The sequence below is a fragment of the Gopherus evgoodei genome, chromosome 10 (genome assembly GCF_007399415.2).
Source record: "Gopherus evgoodei ecotype Sinaloan lineage chromosome 10, rGopEvg1_v1.p, whole genome shotgun sequence".
In the NCBI taxonomy this organism is placed as follows: Eukaryota; Metazoa; Chordata; order Testudines; family Testudinidae; genus Gopherus; species Gopherus evgoodei.
Window position 1 is genome coordinate 6,336,941 of NC_044331.1, and position 23,624 is coordinate 6,360,564.

General features: G+C 41.8%; 1 protein-coding gene across 11 annotated transcripts in view; it reads left to right on the forward strand.

The window, feature by feature from the left end:
- Positions 1–23,624, forward strand: part of MEGF11 (multiple EGF like domains 11) — a 377,287-nt gene that overhangs the window by 222,794 nt on the left and 130,869 nt on the right. For all 11 annotated transcript variants that reach the window (XR_004002431.1, XR_004002432.1, XR_004002433.1 and 8 more), the window contains one exon: positions 22,935–23,181. Coding sequence is in view for 8 of the 11 variants with exons in the window: in XM_030578784.1 (XP_030434644.1) it covers positions 22,935–23,181 (247 nt within the window). In the remaining 3 variants the exon portion in view is untranslated. The remainder of the gene's footprint in view (positions 1–22,934; positions 23,182–23,624) is intronic.

Genomic DNA, 23,624 nt, shown 5'->3' on the forward strand with positions numbered 1-23,624 from the left:
CCTGCAAAAATCTAATCAGCTCAGTTGTGCCAAGCTTAAAATATTTAGGAATTCAAGCCCCATAATTGTTTATGATCAACTTAAAGTTAATTTGGCTTAATAACTTTTACAGAATAAAATAAGTGTTTTGTGGGGAGATGCTGACAGGAAAACTTTACTGTTTTTTAAATTATAATTAATGGACTTGTTTATTGGGTATATTTATATTACACTCAGGCGTAAAGTAATACTTTAAGTTGTTACTTATTACTAATATAGAATTCTAGTTGTACCATTTAAGAGGGAACAAGGAGAAGATGATTCAGAAATACCAAAGAATGGTCATGCTGACTCAGAGCAGTGGTCCATCTTGCCCAGTACCCTGTCTTCTGGCAGTGGCCAGTGCCAGCTCTTCTGAGAGAATGAACAGAACAAGGCAATAATCAAGTGATCCATCCCCTGTCGTCCAGTCCCAGCTTCTGGCAGTCAGAGGTGTAGGAACACCACCCAGAACATGAGGTTGCATTCCTGACCATTTTGGCTAGTAGCCATTGATGGACCTATCCGCCATGAACTTATCTAATTCTTTTTTTGAATCCAGTTATACTTTTGGCTTTCACAGCATCCCCTGGCAACGAGTGCCACAGATTGACTGTGTGTTGTGTGAAGAAGTACTTCCTTATATTTGTCTTAACCTGCTGACTATTAATTTCATTGGGTGACCCCTGGTTCTTGTGTTATGTGAAGGGGTAAATAACACTTACTTTCTCCACGCCATTCATGATTGTATAGACCTCTGCCTATCCTCCATAGTCATCTCTTTTCTAACCTGAACAGTCCAGGTTTTAGAAATCTCTCTTCATATGGAAGCTGTTCCAGATCCCTAATCTGGAGCCTTTTTAAAAAATCAGTGTTACACTACCTACTCTCCAGTTATCTGGTACAACTGCTGACTTAATTGATAGGTTACATACCATAGTTAGTAATTCTACTACACCTCTACCTCAATATAACGCAACCCGATATAACACGAATTCGGCTATAATGCGGTAAAGCAGCGCTCCGCAGGGAAGGGGCTGCACACTCCAGTGGATCAAAGCAAGTTCGATATAACGCAGTTTCACCTACAACGCGGTAAGATTTTTTGGCTCCTGAGGACAGCGTTATATCAAGGTAGAGGTGTATTTCACATTTGAATTCCTTCAGAACTCTTGTGTGAAAACCATCTGGCCCTGGTAACTTATTACTATTTAATTTACCAATTTATTCCAAAACCTCCTCTATTGACAACTCATATTTTTCATGTAAAAAGAATGGGTCAGGTGTGGGAATCTCCCTCACGTCCTCTGCAGTAAAGACCAATACAAACAATTCATTTAGCTTTTCCACAACAGCCTTGTCTTCCTTGAGTGCTCCTTTAGCACCTCGATCGTCCAGTGGCCCCACTGATTGTTTCAGCTTCTGACATACTTACAAAAACTAACAGCATTTTTTTTTATCTTTTGCTAGTTGCTCTTCACATTCTTTTTTGGCCTGCCTAATTATACTTTTACACTTGACTTGCCAGAGTTTATGCTCCTTTCTATTTTCCTCGCTAGTATTTGACTTCATATTTTTAAAGGATGCCTTTTTATCACTAATAGCTTCTTGTACTCTGTTGCTTAGCCATGGTGGCATTTTTTTGGTCCTCTTTCTGTGTTTTTTTTTTTTTTAATTTTGGGGTATACATATAGTTCGGGCCTCTATTATGATGTTTTTTAAGTTTCCATGCAGCTTGAGGGCATTTCACTCACGTGACTGTTCCTTTTAATTTCTGGTTTAACTAGCCTCCTCATTTTTGTGTAGTTCCCCTTTTTGAAGTTAAATGCTACTGTGGTGGGTTTCTTTGGTATTTTGCCCCATAAGGATGTTAAATGTAATTACATTATGGTTGCTATTACTGAGTGGTTCAGCTATACTCACCTCTTAAACCACATCCTGTATGCCACTTAGGACTGAATCAAGAATTGTCTCTGCCTTTGTGAGTTCCACAAGTAGCTGCTCCAAGAAGCAGGCATTAGTGGGACCTAGAAATTTTATCTCTGCATCATGTCCTGCGGTGACATGTACCCAGTCAGTATGGGCAGGGGCGGCTCTAGGCATTTTGCTATCCCAAGCACGACAGGCATGCTGCCTTCGGCGGCTTGCCTGAGGAGGGTCTGCTGGTCCCGCGGCTTCGACGGACCTCCCTCAAGCACAGGGAGGTCCGCCGAAGCCGCGGGACCTGCGGACCCTCCACAGGCATGCTGCTGAAGGCAGCCTGCCTGCTGCCCTCGTGGTGACTGGCAGAGCGCCCCCCATGGCTTGCCGCCTCAAGCACGCACTTGGCGTGCTGGTGCCTGGAGCCGTCCCTGAATATGGGGACAGTTGAAATTCCCTGCTGCTATTGAATTTTCTGGTTTTGGAGCCTGTATAATCTCCCTGAGCATTTTACAGTCACCCGTACCATCCTGATCAGGAGGTCAGTAGTATACTCCTATTGCTGTAATCTTCTCATTCAAGCCTGGAATTTCTATCCTTGGAGATTCTCTGGTACAGTTTCATTCGTTAAAGATTTTTACTATATTTGACTCTATACTTCCTTTCACATACAGTGCCACACGCTCACCAGCATGACTTACTCTGTCATGCCTATATATTTTGTACCCTGGTATTACCATGTCCCATTGATTATCATCATTCCATCAAGTTTCTGTGATACCTATTATATCAATATCCTTATTTAATATGAGGGACTCAAGTTCACCCATCTTAGTATTTAGACGTCTAACATTCATAACAAGCACTTAAAAATTTTGTCAATATTTAATTGCCTGTTGTCATATGATGTAATTGAATAGGACTTCTTTCGTTTGATTGATTATGATGCATTTATGTGGTACTCTTCACCCATGGTATCTAAGGTATTTTGTAATAATAGTAATCACATGTTATCCAAGTATATTTCCAGGAACAGTCAAAAGCAGCAGAAGATACAAATGTCTTTAGTTTAAATGCCAGATGGAGCAGTTTGTGCAGGAATACTTGGTAAAAGCCGTGATTCCAAAGATTTATGGCTGTATCTCTGGCAGACTGAGCAAGCTGTCAGTTGTGACCTCACTAACAATTGAGAACATATGGATACCAAGGAGGATCTTTCAGATACGTTGGGCCACAACTGTTGAGTGCCTGCAAAATAAGCTGCAAAACTTTGGCATCGATAACAAATTTTACAGGGAGCAAGTGTAAATTGTGTAAAATAGGCTGGATGTGTTCAAGCAATCAGCAGGGGTGCTGGCAGCCACATCCTGAACTGTATTCCGAATGGGACATAATAAAGAACACCCACGTGGGACAAGTTACTGTAATTGAACTTTAGACAACAGGGACTTGGACCAACAGTTTCAAATCTTCCTTGGTAAGTAAGGGTCTAGATCCAGCAATATTTACGTTCAGTAGCTAGATCATACCAAAACAAATCAATGGATAAACTGGATGACAATGTAACACTCCAACTCTTCATTTTCAATGGTGGTCTCAAAAGAGTATTATCAGATGGAATTTGCTTAAACTGAGAACCCCACTTAGCAAGTGCCTAGACCCAATTAACAAGACTTCTGTGGTCTCATATGCCATTAGAGTCTGATCAAAAGCCCATTTAAGATGGAAGGACTCTTTTTCCATTAATTTCAAAGGACTTTATATTCAGCTCCTTGGTTTGATTGTAAGCTCTTTGGGTCAGGAACTTGCTTTTTGTTATTTGTATGTGCCTATCACAGTGGATCCCTGGTCCATGACACTAGTGCACTTCAAATAATAATCAGTAACAATGGTTAGACTACAATTTAATGGCAAACTGCCGTCAATCTTACCCTCAACTCTCTGGTCAGAACTAGAAAATGCTTAAGGCTAGTGATCTAGAAACTTTTTTCCCAGGGAATAGAATTTGTTAGTTAACTTCAGCATCAGGTGTGTCTATTGTTTCTTGGTAACAAAGTGGTGTGTTATCCTTGTGGAGCTTAGATTTTTTTAAAGGTATATTGTCTTTTTTTTCATTTTGTTGATTATATAGCCCTTCATTTCAAGCAAACATGTAAAATGACACACTGCTCATTTAAATGTTACCTTTTAACGTTTAACTCTTCCAGTTTGCTATGAAAGTTAGCTCTATGTCTCCTACTAGCGTCTTCTTACAGTGAACAGTGGAGACAAGATAGTGCTTCTGTTAATAATAACTTGGAACATTGACAGGTATCCAGTTAGAACTAACTACAGAACTAACTGCCTTAAAATGATTTAGATCTTCGAAGTTACAGACAGCATGAACTATGGGGCTCATTAGAATTTTCCAAGACATGAGGCATAAAACCTGTAATGGATCCACCTTTGCATTGAGTTTAAAAGAGTTTTTGTTATGCAGTTACTAACAGTGTTTTTGAGTTGTTTTTAACTCCATTCAGCTTCTGTTTTCGATGATATACCAATTATATAGCAAAAGACCTGCCATATTCGACTGCCCCATTAGTGTTAAAGAATTAGAATAGTGAGAGATCTACAATACAGTTCAAAGGAAGTTGATTGAATTGCTATGTTTACTGTGTTTCCTCAAGATCTGCTTATGAGAGGAAATTTAAAATGTAAAAATAAATTATTTTTTTAAACTATTCATGGGCTCTCACCTTTTAAACCTGTCTGTGAAGGGTACTCTCTTGCGTCTTTAAGCTTGTAGATCCAACTATTTCCATCACTTTAATGCCAATACTGAAAACTAATTTTATGCATGCCATCAAAAAAGAAGGGATAAATCTTGGGCTCATGATGTTACTTTCAAGTCTTTCTTATTTCGTATTCACTGGGGGTGAGGGAAAGAGGGAAACATGCTCAACATTTGGACATTTACACTTCAGTCAGTACTTACACTGGCTTTACAAGTGAGAATATTAAGATCCTTCTAGCACTCCAGAAATAATAGGCTGAACAGAAGAGCCTGCGTACCTGTGATTTCTAGAACAATACAGGGTTTAAGCTTTGCTAGTTGTAACATCTCTGTAAGGAATGAGGAAAGCTTCTTTGCTACAGTGTGAACTTAATTCCTTTTACACTTCTTGGATTTTAATTAAAGAAGACTTTAAAGTAAAAATGAGTCGATCAGCTCCTTCAATATCTAAATGCAAAGTTTTATTGCCTTTTGAATTCTCAGGCTTGCCAAAAGTCTGATTCTCCCAGCCTGGCACCCAGTTACAAAACAATATGTAATGTCCCAATGAAACTTGAAGGAAATGGTGGCAAATACTGAATCATTGCTCTTGAATTTTTTTTAATTAGATCCAAAAGAAATGGAGACTAAATAAGGAGGAAAGCAACATGGTTCTGAGAAAACTGATATGTGTAATGTGCATGAAAATGCTGGTAGATGAAAGTATAAAGAAACAGAATGGGGACTGAGTGTTCTAACTGTGTCCATTCTGTAATCCTTTTCAAACTTGGCATTGTGAAACGGAGGATGAGAATCACCTGATTTGGAATCTTTTTGTTCAGTTTCTGCATTGCGTTCGTTGTAACTGTCCAACTTGGCCTTGGAAGTTTCTGCAAGCTTCACTGTGTTGAGATGCAGTTTAGTATTTGTGAAAATGTTAGCTGTTAGCTTCACATCTAAATCTGGAACAGGAGTGTTCCGTGACTAGGGAGAGCCCATTTTCTTATCTTTCTTTTTGTCCATCCAGGTCCCATTTCATTCATATTCCACAAGTTTGAGGGAGGGGAAGTAGATAAAACAGAGAAGTGATTGCTGTTTTAGCCTTTTCTAGGTAGAAACAAAATCTCCTGTAAAGAAATCATTGACTCAGGGTATGTCTACGCTACCCACTGGATCGGCGGGCAGTGATAGACCCAGCAGGGATCGATTTATCGTGTCTAGTGTAGACATGATAAAACAATCCCTGAGTGCTTTCCCGTTGAGCCCTGTACTCCACTGCCACAAGAGGCACAGGCAGAGTCGAGGGGGAGCGGCAGCAGTCAGGGCCGGCTCTAGGCTTTTTACCGCCCCAAGCAAAAATAATTTTGGCTTCCCCCAACCCCAGGCTCTCACCAGTGCCCTCCCCCACCCGCAGTCCCTGCCGCCCCAGCCCTGGGCTCCCCCCCACAGTGCTGACTCCACCTACTCCCCCCTCGCCTCCGGCCAGTCCGGCGCTGGAAGGGTCGGGGGAAGCAGCAGTGCTCCCGGGCTGCACCTCAGCCCAGGGTCCCTCCAGTCGGGGCTCCCGCCTCCAGGACCGGCTGGGACCCGGGAGGACGGAGCTGGGGGATGACCCCAGCCGGGGGCTGAGGAGCCGGAGCAGGGTAACCTCAGAGGGAACAGAGCCCCAGAGAGTGGGATGTGGGCACCCCATGGCAGCATCCTGCCCTCTATGGCCCCGCTACTGCTTCTGGCCACCCTGCTGCAGTCCCTGGGCAGCTCGGGCTGCTTCACCCAGCCCGGACTGCGGGGTTGGGGGGCGGCACCTGCAGGTGGCTCCATGTGCTCCGCGGGGCAGTCCCCAGCCTGAGTGTCCCCCACTCGGAGCCTGCCCAGCCACAAGGTGCAGGCGCTGCTCCTCCATGGCAAGAACCGCAGTGGCCCCAGGGCACCCCCCCATGCATGACGCGCTGCGGCTGCCAGGGTCGGCTCTAGACTTTTGCTGCCCGAAGCAAAAAAAAAAAAAAAGATGGTCAGAATGCCGCCCCTTAAAATATGCCGCCCCAAGCACATGCTTGGTTTGCTGGTGCCTAGAGATGGCCCTGGCAGCAGTAGACTCACCGTGGTGACGACACCATGGTAAGTTGATCTAAGTACGTTGACTTCAGCTATGTTATTCATGTAGCTGAAGTTGCATAACTTAGGCCTGGTTTACACTAGGGGAGGGGGGGTTGATGTAAGATACGTCGATTTCAGCTATGCTATTCTCATAGCTGAAGTTGCGTATCTTATTTTGACTTACCTCCCGTCCTCATATGGGATCAATGGCTGCAGCTCCCCCATCGTCTCCGCTTCCGCCTCTCGCCCTGGTGCAGTTCTGGAGTCGACGGGGAGCGCGTTCAGGTATTGATTTATCACGTCTAGATGAGACAACGATATATCGATCCCTGATAGATCGATCGCTACCCAGCGATCCGGCGGGTAGTGTGGACATGCCCTTAGATCGATATCTCCCGCCCTGCCCCCAGTGTAGACCAAACCTAAGTGTCACTTATTATCATTTTTCATATCTTAACTAGAGCTGGTATGAAAAGCTTAGATGAAAATATTTTCTGATGAAAAATAGGATTTTGTTTTCATTTACAATTTCTGTGAAACTCTATTTTCTACACAACTGTATTGCTGTCCAGAAAATTTCTTCTTCATTTTTTGATCAGTATTAGTTTTTACCCACTCTGAATTCCTTTTCTTTGACATGTATGACTGATTGATTATTTTTTTGTGAGTTGCTATCATTTCTCAAATAGACATTGGGGGAATGGTAGTGTGTTGCTGTGTTTCTGAGTCATATGTTTCAGCTTCCTTTCTGGATTTGTATAAATTATACGTCACTGGGGCCTGTGATGTCTTCCCAGACAGCTATATCTTCTTTGTTACTGTTTGAATAGGATTGAATAAGTCAATTATTTGATAATTAAATATCTTTAAAACTATTCAGCAAATTAGAAGTGACAGCTTATCTAGCGAAACTGCTATAGTCAGAAAATGAAATAATGTAGATAAAGATATTGCATATGCTACTTCAGTTTTAGGATCGGTTATTTAAGAAAAATGTTTATACAGTAATATTGATGAGATACAGAAAAAAAATTCAATCTGCAGATGCTCTCTCTCTATGCTTAAAAGAAACACCTTTCAGCATATTGATTAATCATTAACTAACCTTATGTTTTCTGAATTCAGTAAAGCTTGGAATTAGAAAAATTTTTAAGGAATGTATTATACAATATTTATAAAATGCTCTAGGTCTTATTTCTGCAATCTGAATCTATTTCAGCTTTGCCACAAACTTTCAACATGGCCTCAGACAAGTCACTTACTGCAACCTGCCTGACTCAGTTTCCCATCTGTAACATAGCAGTAATATTTGGCTTATAAAAGTGCTATGAAGTTTGGTTCATGTTTGTATGATACTTTGAAAATAAAAGCCCTGATCCTGCAATCTATGTGCACAGAGGTCCATAGGCCCTGATCCGATTGTAGGATCAGAACCCGAAACTATTGCATAATATCATTGCTAGTATTTTCTATTAATGTTAACTATGTAGTATTTTGTTCTATAGGTGCTGGAGCTAAGAGTGCTGGCTTGAAGTGGTTTCCAACATATACAAGGTTTACAGTTTGGTTTAATGTCTCTTAGCACCTTAACTGTGCAAATTGTTTCAGCCCCCCTCAATAAATAATTTTGAAAATAGAGCAAGTAGCAATTGTTTTTAAAATTATAGCACACAAATCCCTTGAAAATTGAATGTCATAGACTGAAATTCAGCCTGTGATGATCAGGAAGGAAAACCTTCATAATAAAAATGTGCTACAGAGAAACTTAACCCTTAATAGTATGAGTTTTTTTTAGTAACGTCTTCCAAAAAAAAATTAAAAGATGCTAATTTTCTGTCTCATCCGATTTGTGTGCACACGTCAGAAAAATTTCTGAATCACCTTGTTCTTAACAAACTTACCAGATAGAGTTCACTGTTTCCCTAGATGTTTCTTGTTTAACAGCAGGGAAAATGATCTGATCTCAGGTCATGGTCATTTTTCTTTCCAGCCTCGTATACAAATAATCTGTCCTCCATAGTGCAATCATATGTAGTTCCCTTGCTGGTATTCTAACAGGAAGTCACATGTGTCTATTATTTCACTTTTTCATTTTCCCAGTGGCAGCTGTCATTTTAAAAAATAGATAGGTGACCAGACAGTCACTGTTACAGTAGGTTAGTTGCTTTAGACTGCTAGCCTTGACACAGATGCTGAAAGCAGCAAGATGCTGCAGGCCAGAGCTTCCGATGCTGTAAATGTTTCCAGCTTCATTACAGTCAGTGGGCCTGGGCCCACATGCATAAACTGAGCTACCATCCTATGAGGCATAAACTTGAAGAGAAAGGTGTAAACTAATTATTGATTACTGTTGTTTTTCCACATGAGGCTATTCAGAGCAGTAGTCCACGATGGGTGAAATTCATTCTAGTGCACAGAGCCCAAACCCATCACTATGCACTAGAACCGGTCAAGAATTTTCTGATGAAATTTTTTTTTTCACTGGAAATGCTGATTTGGTGAAAGGGAAACAGTTTGCCCAAAAGCGACAGTTTTGACAAATCTTCCAATTCAGAAACTTTTTGAAAAAAAAGAGTTCTGAAATTGTTGCAATGTCCCATTTTCTAAATGAAAAGTTTCATTTTCCGGTTCGAAACAACATTTTGGTTTAAAATTTTAGTTAATTTATACTATTAAAGGAGGTTAAAAAAAAGTAGTAATGGTCAAATCAAAATGAAATGTGTCAAACTAATCAAAATGAAATGTTTAGTTGACCTGATCCAGTTTGGTTTCGGATGATCAGTTTGTGTCCTGATTTGGGATGAGAAAAAAAAATAGAAATCTCAAACTCCTGTGGGACAGGAAAATGATTTCCTGTCTCCTTCCACCCCATGCTACTTAAGCCCTGCAGTGGGACTGTGTGTGGCAGGGGCCACCAGGGGATCAGTAGGACAGGCTGAATGTCATGGAAGGTGATAATGAATGTGCTGATCCTACGCAGATTGGCACTTGACAACAAAAGCCACTAGATCTGCAGTGGTTCAGATCCAGTGGCTTTATCACCCTGTGCAAATGGTTTGGAGAGTCTGGAATAGCAGAGCAAATGTGAAGGGAATTGGTTCCTATGCCCTGTTGTTGGGTTGGCGGTGGGCATTTTGCCCCTCCAAACCTGCCATGCAGCATTCACATAAAACCATAATTACTTGGGCTTTATGTGGGCAAAGCAATTCCACCCCTTGCAATTAGATATCATCTCCAGTATCATTCTGTTTTGCTGTGTATCTATCTTTTGTATTACTGTAACACCCATCGCCTTGGTACTGAGACCCTGGAATACAGTAAACAAAGGAGGTATAATATTCCAAATAAAAATAGGTTTTATTCTCACTTTGCGAAGATTAATTGCCTGTACTTGTATTTTTCTTTTTCATCCTGTTACCAGAATGGTCTCTTTCATGCTCACTGGTATTTCTCCACTGTTTTCTAATGATAAATACTATCAGCTGTTTCGAAGAGGCTATGTCCAATTTTACAATAAAGTTTTGGTGATTGAACTTCTTAGTCTTCACCGGCTTATGTAGAGCATTGACCAGGACTTAAAAAAAAAAGAGTTCTTCCTTTTATGTGCCTAAAAGGGACACTGGTGTTAATAGTTTATTGTCAGAGAAAGACAGCAGTGTATTTAAGCTACCTTGAAGATTTTATGTAATGTTAAAGACCTGTGAAGATTTAAATATGCCTCTTAGAAAAGAGAACAGCAAGTAGTCGTGTGTAGATATTTGCATCTAGACATTTGTAATCTTTGAACTCTTTTAGATATGAAAGATACCCATATTTCAAAGCCCATCAGGCATGCTGCTGCTCTGATTCTCTTCTGAAGTTCTTGGGGAACGTAATTCGCTTTAGAGCAGTGGTTCTCAACCTTGTTCCTCCACTTGTTCAGGGAAAGCCCCTAGTGGGCCGGGCCGGTTTGTTTACCTGCCGCATCTGCAGGTCCAGCTCCCACTGGCCGCGATTTGCTGCTCCAGGCCGATGGGAGCTGCTGGAAGCATTGCGGGCCAAGGGACAAGCTGGCCACCCTTCCTGCAGCTCCCATTTGGCCTGGAGCAGCGAACTACTGCAGGGTGGGAGCCACGATTGGCTGGACCTGCAGACGCAGCAGGTAATCAAACCGTCCTGGCCCGCCAGGGGCTTTCCCTGAACAAGCGGCGGCCCTAGTTTGAGAACCACTGCTTTAGAGCATCTGAGATCCCAGCCAGAACAGATCACTGGGGGCACAGCACCCTTAAAACTAACCTTGTTTAGTTAAGGAGCTGCACACAACTGCGATAACAGGGAGCGTAGGTGCTGTGGCAGATGGGAAGATGCAGCATTGTAAATTTTACAGCCACACTGTCAAAAATAAAGCCAAATATCAGAATAGTGTGGCACTACAATTAATTGCTTATTGATCACATTAAAAATGAAGGATGCGTTAGCATTGTGCTGTGCTACGTGTAAGGGATATGGTTCTTTGTTCCCTTGACAGAGAATCTTTATTACTAGCTGTGGCTTTTCTATACTTGGCACTGTTTTTTTTCATAGATCATCCGTATGTTTTAAAATGCCAATTAAATAATTGACTGTGTGAATTTACATACTGTCCTGTTCAGTGGAAGTAGCGTGACCAGATAGCAAGTGTGAAAATCGGGATACAGGGTAGGGGGTAATAGGAACCAATATTAAAAAAAAGCCCCAAATATCAGGACTGTCCCTATAAAATCAGGACATCTGGTCACCCTACGTGGAACTGAAGGGTTAAAGATGCCCTAGGCATAGCAGTTGGGTTGGGACACTGGAGAATGAGAAGAAACACATTCTACAACACTTGTTTTTGTGACAAAGAGTATTCAGTTTTACCTTTAATACCGTACCTATAGCTACAGCTGCCATAGAGAGCATCATCAGCGTTACCTTCTGGACATACACTTTGGATGCTCTGTTTATGTGCTGCTAAAAATAAAATAGGGACAGTTTAAACTGCTGGGCCCGGGCATGCACTGCGTCATGCTTCGGGAGGAGTTGCACACTGCGGGCCATGTTTTGGCCCCCATTCTGCCTGCTTTGCACTACAAAGGAGGTGTCTGAACTAGTGAGCTAGGGTTACCCTTCACATAGGGCAATCCACAAAGAGTCCACACCGCTGCCCTGCTCAAGGCCATGACCGTGTGGAGAGCGTGGCTGCGGAACAGCTAGCATGGTTGGTGTGCTTCTGCGTTACTGCCATCCCCAGAAATGTAGGGCCAGATGCTCAGCTGTTTTGGTCTTATGCCTGGGACCCTAAGGTTGAGTGAGCAGAGGCAGATTCTTTTCCCCTCTCTGGGATATTAGGGCCACTTAAAGCAAGGTCCAGTGAGACCTTCCGGCAGCTGGGGATGCCATCTCCCCTTCACGTTCTTCGGAGCAATCAAATCTTGGACTACCTGCTTAATTTAAGGAACCAGGCCCTGGTGCACTCCTCTGTTGGGATGCATCTGGTAGCCATTTTGGCCTTCCATCCACCAATCCAGAGGCAGATGGTGTTCTCCCATGACATGATGAGCAGGTTCCTTAGAGCCCTCAAGAGGCTCTTTCCTCAAGTCTTGTCCCTGGCCCCTCAGTGGGATCTCAACTTGGTTCTGTCCAGGCTCACAGGTCCGTCCTTTGAGCCTTTGACCTCGGCCTCCCTGTCTCACCTATCGTGAAAGGTAGCTTTCTTGGTGATGGTGACATCAGTGAGGTGAGTCTCTGAGCTGCAAGCCTTGACCTGAGAACCACCATACACTGTCTTCTATAAGAACATGGTCCAGCTCCAGCCCTGCCCAGCCTTCCTTCCCCATACTTTCCACATGAGCCAGGACATCTTCCTTCCGGTCTTCTGCCCTAAGCCCCATGAGACTGGTAAAGAGAGGCACCTTCGTGCTTTGGACATAGATCAGAAAAAACCTTTCCGTAAGTCAACTCAGATTTTCATCTCTACAGGTGATAGGATGAAGGGCCTTCCAGTGTCCACGCAGAGGATTTCTAAGTAAATCACCTCTTGTATTTGCTCCTGCTATGAGTTAGCGGGAGTCCCTCCGCCGTCGATGGTCAGAGCCCACTTGACTAGAGCGTAGGCATCCTTGGCGGCCTTGCTGGCACAGTTCCGATCCAGGACATCTGTAAAGCCACGATGTGGTCCTTGGTGCGCACGTTCACAGCCCACTATGCCATCGCTCAGGCCAGGGACGATGCTGGGTTGGCAGAGCTTTACTGCAATCTACTGGTCCATGAATGTCTCCCCACCTCAGAGGGGTACTGCTTGGGAGTGACCTAAGTTGAATGAATGAGCAATCACTCTAAGAAGAAGATGACAGTTATCTTTTTCGGTAACTGGTGTTCTTTGAGATGTGTTGCTCATGTCCATTCCATGACTCGCCCTCCTTTCCCACTGTTGGAGTTTCTGGCAAGAAGCAACTGAGGATGGAGGGGTCCAGTGGTGCCCTATATGCCGCTGCTTACACGCACCACTCCAGAGGGTGCCAGAGCCGGTCCCCTACGGATACTGCTGAGGGAAAAACTTCTGGCGCTGGTGCATGTAGCGAACGCACACACCTAAGTTGAATGGACATGAGCAACACATCTCGAAGAACACCAGTTATGGAAAAAGGTAATTATCTTTTCTGCAGTATATGGGGTTTAGATGTTGTAAGAGGTCACCATAGCTCAGTACCAGAAGGGTTCCTCTATCTCTAGTCAGCATTGTGTAGTTCCTGTTGGGGCAGCGATAATCCTGACCCCTCCTTGTGACATTGGCACTGCTGATCTTTGACGTGTTGCTCTACCTCCCTTGAGAGCGGAGCCTTCTTTATTCCCAGGGATATGGTGGCAACAGCTGTATGCCCCATAATTCAGTAGTCTGACTCCAGTTGCCTTTCTTGTTAAACTTTTTGTACTGTTTGCTAAAGAAAAAGAGGAAAGAAAGATAGAAACAAAGGGAGGAATTTTTCTCTTAGTCTCATATAGACTCAGTTGCTGGAAGTTATGAGCCTGAAGGTTGGGGGAAAGCTATGGGTTGTTCGCCCTATTCTTGCATGCTATTGGCAGTGCTCCAGTCCATAGCTATTGCATTGCCCAAACATCTGTGTTGCCTTACTGCCTGCAGACATTGTCTTTGTATCTGAACCAGAATGCCTATTGAAGTCAATTGGAGACTTTCTATTGACATCAGTGGGCTTTGGATTATGCCCTTCTAGAAGGAAGCTGATCTGTTCGTTCAGTTCCTCTGTGCCCGTCTTATGTTCGGTTCTCAATATTCTGTTTCCAATCCAAAGTGCCTTAGGCACATCCAAATTTGTTTCTGTTCCTTGTAGAGTCTTCCTATAGAGAAAACCGGGAATGCTTCCCTGCAGAGACATTAGAGCAAATTTCATGCAGCCATAGACAGCAAATGGTAATGTGCCTGGCAGGCATAGGTGCCCACTGCTAGTGTGAAAAAAGGATTTACCTTATTAGTGGAGGGATTTACTCGCTCCACAGAGCCTAATACTGCAGTCCTTGCTCCTGCAAAACTCCCAGTGAAAAAATGAGAGACTGATGCAAGGTTTGTCCAAGCAAGAACCGAGCAGAGGAAAGACAGCAAATTCATTTGGTTTTATTGGACGCTTGGTGGCTATGTGTTGTTCCTCCAGTACAGTAAAATTCTAATTAAAGAACAGATCTTACCTCCCATTAATATGACTCTAAAGTAACATTTTAAAGTTTGTAACATCTTTTTTTTTAAACTAACCTTATAATGAAAAGAAAAGCAGCCAGTGTTGTATACAATGTTCTCTCTCTCTCTCTCTCTCATATGAAGTGTTTCATGATTTTGAACTTCTGGTAGTGTCTGGAATGTCAGAAGACTTAAAGACTCATATAACCGAGCAGTAATTTCTACAAAGGAAATGACTGGCTTTCTCTGGAAAAAAAAATCAAATTTCAGGTCTTTCGAATCCTCCCCCGAAATAGCCCTTGATGAAAATTCTTAAAAAGCTTCTTTGATGTCTCTGTCAGGAGAAGGTCTCATTTTCCCCCCTCCCCCTGCCATTTCACTGCTTCCAAAATATAGTAAAATCATTATAGCACTTGCAAACACTCTTAACTTTCCTCTTCCAATTAAAGGAGGACTTAGGATGATTTTCTTTTTATTTGAGCAAGAAGTAAAATGTCTGAGAACAATTGTACAAATGTTTTAGCCTTTTCACAGAACAGTGTGGGTATGTTCTTTAAACTAGGATAACTTTGAGAAGAAAATATTTCCACAAGGAGCACTAACTAAGGAAACTGAGAGGTCTCAAATGTACAGCGATTGAATTAGGCTACACATCTTGGAGAGTCAATGACTAGTGAGATCATCATCCAGGATTAAATCATGACCTGTATTACCATACAGTTCCTGTCAGATGTAGACAGTGAACTGAGTACAATCTTTCCCTGAAGACTTCCTTGCATCCATTTAAAAAATGAAATTTAGATAGATTATTCCTCACAGGACGAAATTAATCAGCTTAGGGGAAAATCACTGATGCTACTGAAGTTACCTTCCCTTCTTTTCCCTTCTCGCAGATGAAGGAAGATCTCCAGCATTGGGAAATTACATTGAGTTCAAATTCTAGCGGGTTTCAAATCAACCTCTGATTTTATGTCCACCTATGTTCCCACATGCAGTGAAGGCATATGATCTCTCCAATACCTGTTTGCGTGTGGAAACTGTATGCCCCACTCAGTCTTGCAGATGTAAAGAGTAAGATGAGCATTTTCTTTTGGTATAATATTGGACACCAGGGCTGAAAATGTGGCACTCAAGATAAAGGTTCCAACAAGTTCAAAGCATGGTGTGTGTGTGTGTGTGTATAGTAGTATTAAACGCAACAACAGACATAACAAGAACATTAAGGTTGCAAAGTCAAGCATGCAAAAGTTAGGAAATGCCAGAATGTGGGGGAAATAGTCTGTGATGATGTAATTAAAAACTGCATCATCATGCATACACACAAAGGAGCTGAATTAAGGTTGCACAGACGACTTTAATTCTGGCACATCCTTACATTTGAGTGCTGGGCTTTGTAACTCTTCTTTGCAGTTCTTTTATGATAGCTTTTTGGGTGTAATATCATAGCTTCTTTAAAAAATCAAACTGAAAGAAACACATTCCGTCAAGTGAGAAACAAATTGACATCCATGAGTCATCAGCATGGTTGGAATCTTTAGCTCCATAGCGTAGACCTTAACCACTTGATCTAATGAACTAATGGTAGAAGGTTATTGTCCTCTATAGGCACCAGTCACTAGAGCGGGATGAGAGAGACAGTTGCCCTGGGCTGGCAGGAAGAGCAATTGGAAGGAAAGTCCTACTAAGTCCCTGGCTACAGCATGCATAATGCAGGCAGTATTTTAGGAGAACTCGATGCCAAACTATAACTTATGTATACCTAGCACAAGCAAACTGCATTTTTAAAGGTTTAAAACTGGGTCAAATTGGGGTGGATTTTCACTGGGATTACTTAAAGCATATCAGTGACATGCGGACAACTTTCTGCTAAATCTCAAGCCCTTTCTTCAAAGCACAGAGGTGCTAGAGGTCTTCAGCAAAAGTTTTTAAGACTTTTTTAACATGGGCAAAACAGTATATATTCCCCTGCTTTCATTCTCTGAAACAGCAGAATAATTTATGTTGAAAATATCCAAAAAAATTAATCCTGAGGGAGACACCTGGCATGGGAAATTTTAGACTGAAGTGTTAAATTATGGCAGTGTTATAAACAAATGAAAGAAGGGTCTTGTAGTGGAAAGTGATGGAGGATCTTAACTATAGGCAGTGTACCAGTTCTGCCTGTAATTCATAGGTCCATAGATTCCAAGGCCAGAAGGGACCATTGTGATCATCTAGTCTGACCTCCTGTATAACACGGCCCATAGCACTTCCCCAAAATAATTCCTAGAGCACATATTTTAGAAAAACACCCAATCTTGATCTCAGAATTTCCACTGATGGAGAAATCACCATGACCCCTTGGAAATTGTTCCAGTGGTTAATTGCCCTCACCATTAAATATATATGCCTTATTTCCAGTCTGAATTTGTCTAGCTTCAACTCCCAGCCATTGAATCTGCTAGTCTGAAGAGCTCATTATCAAGTATTTATTTTCCATGTAGATAATTATAAACTGTATCAAGTCATCCTTTAACCTTCTCTTTGTTTAAGAGAAATAGATTGAGTTCCTTTAGTCTCCATCTATAAGGCATGTATTCTAATCCTTTAATTATTCTGATGGCTCTCTGAACCTTCTCTAATTTATCAACATCCTTCTTAAATTTGGGCATCAGAACTGGAGCTAGTACTCCAGTAGCGGTCGCACCAGTACCAAATACAGAGGTAAAATAAATAACCTCTCTGGTCCTACTTGAGATTACCCTATTTATGCATCCCAGGATCACATTAGCTCTTTTGTCCACAGTGTCTGGGAACTCATGTGCAGCTGATTATCAACTACAACCCCCAAATCTTTTTGAAGGTCACTGCTTTCCAGGAAAAAGGTCCCCACCTTACTAAACAATCTAGATGGCTCGGAATCAGTGACCCATCCTCTTCATTATGTATCACTCCTCCAACTTTTGTGTCATCTCCAGACTTTATCAGTGATGATTTTATGTTTTCTTCCAGGTCATTGATAAATAGCATGCGGCCAAGAACTGATCACTGCAGAACCCCACTAAAAACCCACCTGCTTGATGATGATTCCCCATTTACGCTTAAATTTTTAGACCTATCAATGGGCCAGCTTTGAATCCATTTAATGTGTGCCATATTAATGTTGTAGCATTCTAGTTTTTTTAATCAAAATGTTCCTGGATATCAAGTCCAGTGCCTTACAGAAATTTATTATGTCAGCAATTATTGCATCCACCAACCAATACCCCTCTGATAATATAGGGCAATCTTTATAAAAGAGTATTAAAATATATACTGGGACATTGGGATATTAAAAACTATATTTTATCTACAGAAACTCAATGTGTTAACTTCTTTAATGGTTGTAACATCTTTCAGTCATGTAGGCATTAAGCAATGTGTCTCGACTTGCAGTTTATCATTACTGTCTTGATAGTCAAGTATCAGAGGGGTAGCCGTGTTAGTCTGGATCTGTAAGAGCAGCAAAGAGTCCTGTGGTACTTTATAGACTAACAGATGTATTGGAGCATGAGCTTTTGTGGGTGACTACATCATGCATCCGACGAAGTGAATATTCACCCACAAAAGCTCATGCTCCAATACATCTGTTAGTCTATAAAGTGCCACAGCACTCTTTGCTATCTTGAAGTGTTCGGAATAAGCAATTAAACCATTGTTTCAATGGTGCATCTTTATCCATCTGTATTCTCTAGAAATCTGGCATTTCAACGTGGTTCTCCATTATTTTGCCATCGCATAATTTTGATGTTTCTGCCACTGAGCTTTTGTGCAAAATTCTTTGAAAGGATCTTCTGAAGTTATGATTATTTTGAGGACAGCTGTGATTTGTAAGGCAAGTATAGGAAGCTGTTAGGATAAGCAGTCTTCTGGGTTTAGATTCAAGCAGATCAAGAAGAGATTTGTATCCTTCTGGATCTTTCCTTTTAAAACAGATGTTGATGTGACTTTTAATGCTCATTAACATGAGGGATTAATAGAACTGGGCGGAGCCAAGTGCATGGTGGTGTGTGAAATGACTTTGTGACCTCCAGGATTCCCCTTTCCTGCATCTTATTCCAGTCCTGGGCATCTCTTGCCAACTGTGCTGAAATGTGCCAAACTGAATGGTGTGGTTATCACATGAGTAAATGTCAGCTAGGTACAAGAACGTGAGCACACCAGATTTTCACTCTTGATCTAGTACAGGATTTGCAAAGCTAGTGGATTATTTTAACTCTTTGCTCCGAGTGTCCTGGCATAAGACATTTTAGGTTTTACTGCTGTCTCTTCATGTTTGTTAGTGGCTTGTGTCATGTATTCCAGACTCAGTGTCATGTAGAGATGTGCAATCATGTCTTAAGGCAGAGTTAAAGACAAATATAGAACTAAATTCTGCACTAATTATACCCATGCAGTCCTATTAACTTCAGTAATGTTGCAGGTGTACAGTTATATTAAGGGCAGAAACTCTTCTTGGTTTCAAAAAATGCATTAAATAACTCATGATAATCCTACTTTACAGGCACCTTCTCATCTCAGATACAGGTCGTTTCATTTGTTATATATCCTCTTAACAAGGCTAGTGTTTTATTTAAACATTCCCAATTGAATTTAGAAATATTCCAGAATAGTGATTATGGGCTAAAATCTGCTCTTGCTTACCCTGGTGTTAATCTGGAGTAAATCCCTTGAAGGTAATGTAGTAACTCCAGATTGACATCAGCATAACTGACAGCCGAATTTGGCCCTTTTTTCTTATGCTGAGATAAGGATGCCTACGTTACTTTTCTCTGCTTTGTCTTTGATAGACTGTCGATAAGATTCTGTTGAATGTACGGACATAGAGTATGAATTTGGTCACTGTTTAAAAAAACAAGAACCCACCACATACGTAAAATTATGATGATGAGGTCAAATAAGCACGGTTTATGGAAATTGTGGCGCTGGTGCTATATACGGTGTCTTTTTGATATTAACAGTGTATCTAGAGTGTGGTGGAAATTCACCACAAGGGCACTAATGACTGTCTGTCTCTCATTGGCATAAGTTGTTTGATAAATGGCATAGTTTCCTTGGAAGTCATTTTATTTATTTGCTCGATTTTTAGACCTCTGTTTGCTTCATCTTTGTCCAACTTGTGCTGCCATGCTAAATTCTAGATAGATCTACTCACCCTGAACTCAGTGGGAGAATGAAGTTGTTCCAGGGTGAATGGGTTTCTCAGACGTGGCCCTATTGGGTGTGTATTGTGAAACTAAACTGACAGTGAGAGAACAGAATTTGGTGATATGATAATAGATGTCATAGTAGCTCTCAGAACTCCGTGCACGATATAATTAGCATGCACTTTAACTAGGCCTGATATTTTCTCTTCTATTAGAACCGTGTGTTTTGCAGTGGCATGACTTGCTCACCTGTAGATCTGTATTATGCAGACAACTGTGATTGCACTTACGCAGCCCACCTCGTCCTTCACATAGCTATTTCCCCTTTTATTGTTGGCAATTCCTCTATGGTGGTATCTTTGAGAGGAAAGGAAGTGAGTGAATACCTTTGCCAAGGAATGTTGGCACATGACCTGAAATATGGCTGCTCTCATTAACTTGGCCTTTCCCAGGGGAGTGCTACATATTTCAGGCTTATCCCTCACAGTATTTTTTCTTTCTCATGTACACACACACACACACACACACACACAGTCTGAAAGAAGCAGTCATACCTCCCTGACATCACCGCTCTCAGTTGGCTCTCTTACTGATGCTGCAATTCCAGTCTGTGCATCATTTTGACATTTTAAATAGCACATACATTTACAGTATAGCTCCTGTGTAAGCTTCGATCACTCTCATGTTGTTGCTATTGTTATTTCTCTATTACAATAGAGGAGGGGTCGGCAATCTTTTAGAAGTGGTGTGCCAAGTTTTCATTTATTCATTCTAATTTAAGGTTTCGCGTGCCAGTCATACATGTTAACGTTTTTAGAAGGTCTCTTTCTATAAGTCTATAATATATAACTAAACTGTTGTTTTATGTAAAGTAAATAAGGTTTTTAAAATGTTTAAGAAGCTCCATTTAAAGTTAAATTAAAACGCAGAGCCCCGGGGATCGGTGGCCAGGACTCGGGCAGTGTGAGTGCCACTGAAAATCAGCTCGCATGCTGCCTTTGGCACACGTGCCATAGGTTGCCTACCACTGCAGTAGAGCCTAGAGCAGTGGTTCTCAGCCTAGTTACCATTGTGAGCCATGTATGCAGCATTCTATGTATTATGTGGGCTGCATTCACACAATATATATACAGCCTGTATGGCTCCGAAGATGTCACATGGGCTGCAGCAGTGAGTTGGTTGGGCCACAAGCAGCCTGCAGGTTGAGAAACACTGGCCTAGGGGCTCCATCAGGACCAGGGCTAAATTGTGCCAGGTCTACACGATGTTTTACAGAAAGATTTAAAAATGACAGCTCTCTACCCCAAGAATCTGAGAGCCTAGAGGCTTAACTCTGTGTGATGCTGAGTGCGCTGAACTCCTCCATCCTCACCTGGAATTGAGTCCACGCAATGGGAGTTGAGGCCATTTACACTGGTTTTGCCGATATCCAAATCTGGAGCTAAACATACTGAGTGATGTAATGTGTGAGAACTGAGGCACTGTGTTTAATAGCCTTTGAAAAATCCATCCAACGGCCAGCCAGTTTCCCACCCACTACAGGCCAGTTTTACTATCTAAATTTTTTAAAATGTTACAGCCAGTCAGAGGAGTTGCTGCACCTTCCTGGTGCACCCTGATCTTCCTTGTGAATAAAAACACCTTGGCATATTTAGTCTTCAGAAGAGAAGACTGAGGGGGGACCTGAGAATCTTCACATATGTTAAGGGCTGTTATAAAAAGGATCAATTGTTCTCTATATCTACTGAAGGTAGGACAAGAAGTAACTGGCTTAATTCGCAGCAAGGGAGATTTAGGTTAAGTGTTAGTTTTTTCTAACTATAAATTTAGCCCTGGAATAGATTTCCAAGGGAGGTTGTAAAATCCCCATCTTTGGAGGTTTTTAAGAACAGGTTTGGTGTAGGTGTATTTAGTCTTGCCTCACTGTAGGATCTTTTGATTTCTTGAGGTCCCGTCCAGTCCTACCTTTCCATGATTCTATGATTACAGCATGGAGTGAGATTTGGCAAAGCTAGAGAGAGAGAGAAATTTGAAATAAAGGTTTAAATAAAATGGGCACATATAAACGTTAAGTAATATCATAGTGGTGGTTAGGGGACCAGTCTGGACTAACCACTGTATAAACGCAGACACTTTCCCTGCCCCTCCAGCTTACATACAATACTTTTCTTAATGCTTTATGAGATACACACATACATATATTTCACACGGACACTCAATAATTCTAGATAATACTTAGTCCTGCCTTGAGTGCTGAGGACCAGACTGGATGACCTCTTGAGGTCCCTTCCAGTCCCACGAGTCTATGATTCTAATTCAATACATGTGAACAGAGAGATTTGTATTCTTAGACCATTTTACACTGCTACCTGCAACTTTGATAAGCATTGTCCCTGTTGTACACTTGAGGGAACTGAGTCAGAGCAATAAAGTGACTTCCACAAGGCAGAGCAAGGATTAGGCCAAAGTTCCTCGCACTCTGTCCTGTGCTCAGGTCGCTAGGCCATGCACCTCTCTCTATGCAGCATGTAGGTGTACAGTTAATGAGATAAAGTTGTGCCTTGGACAAGTAGCTGCACCTCTTTTTGAAGCCAGTGGAGTTGTTCCTTCTCCCAGGTTGATTCTGGCCTTTTATGCTATTGTTCAATACAGGCTTTTAAATAAATAAAAAATTGAAGATCAGCAATGCTGGTTGAATAATGTATCTTCCTCTTCACCCTTGCTGAAGTTCCTCATTCTAAAGCCACTAATATGCAACTTCCCAGAAATAAGGTCAACAAATTATTATCTATTTTTCATGGGAGAGACTTCACCTCTGATAGAAGCTATCTGAAGAGTAGAGTAGACCTTGCGGTTGCAGGACAAGTGCTTCTAATGACTGTGTCTTTACATTTTGACATCTTGCAACAGCAGTACGGAGCATGTGTAGCTTGATTTGAGTGCAGCCAGGATTTCAACCTATGCACCTAATTCCACCCTGGGTTTGTTCCTTCCAGCTTTCTCAGGCATACTGGGAGAGAGGATGGTAAAAGTTGGAGGTTCTAATCCAGCAAAGCACTTAACACTGCTTTTAATTTTAAGCATAGGACTAATCCTGTGCACAACTCATGTGCTAAAGTACCTTGCTGGATCAGGGCCTTAGTTACTCAAAGGTCTTTACGGTTGTTTAAGTGCCTGATATTAATCATGCCTTTTTTCTGTGCGTGCCCATCTAAGCTTTGGAGGATAGAATGGGAGACTATTAATGCACTCCCCTAATCATCTCAGTAAATGAACATGTCTTTTACAGGTTGTGATAGCGATCACTGGGGACCACATTGTAGCAACCGCTGCCAATGCCAGAATGAGGCTCTCTGCAACCCTATCACTGGCGCCTGTGTCTGTGCAGATGGGTACAAAGGATGGCGCTGTGAAGAGCTCTGTGACCCTGGGACTTACGGGAAGGGCTGCCAGTTTAAATGCCAGTGCCACAATGGAGCAACCTGTGACCATAAAACAGGAGAGTGTCATTGTGCTCCCGGATACACAGGGGTATTGTAAGTTCAATGACAGGCATATTTTACTGTGCATCACTTGACAGCCTTGCTTTGACCCCGCTTAGTGGAATGCATGTTTGATAAAACTTACACAATCGATACATTGTACTTTTTACTCTCTAGAAACCAGGTAACAGGATTTATGGAAGACTGAACAAAGGAGCACTGTTTATCACTGCTAATTACAGCTGTCAACATGTGGAAATCAAATTTTAGTCTAAAGAGAGATTAAAAATTCAGGCGATTTACCTGCAAGTAAAATTACTATAGCTGTGGTGTGAATATGAGAATCAAACCATAGTACTGTACTTACAAGCAATCGGATATACATGTTTAGCAATCCACTACAGTACCAAATGGAACTCCATTTCTCTGGCTTATCTGACTTTCAGTATAACTGAGGAAGAATTAAAGATAACTCTATTGACTTAGTATCTTGGGGG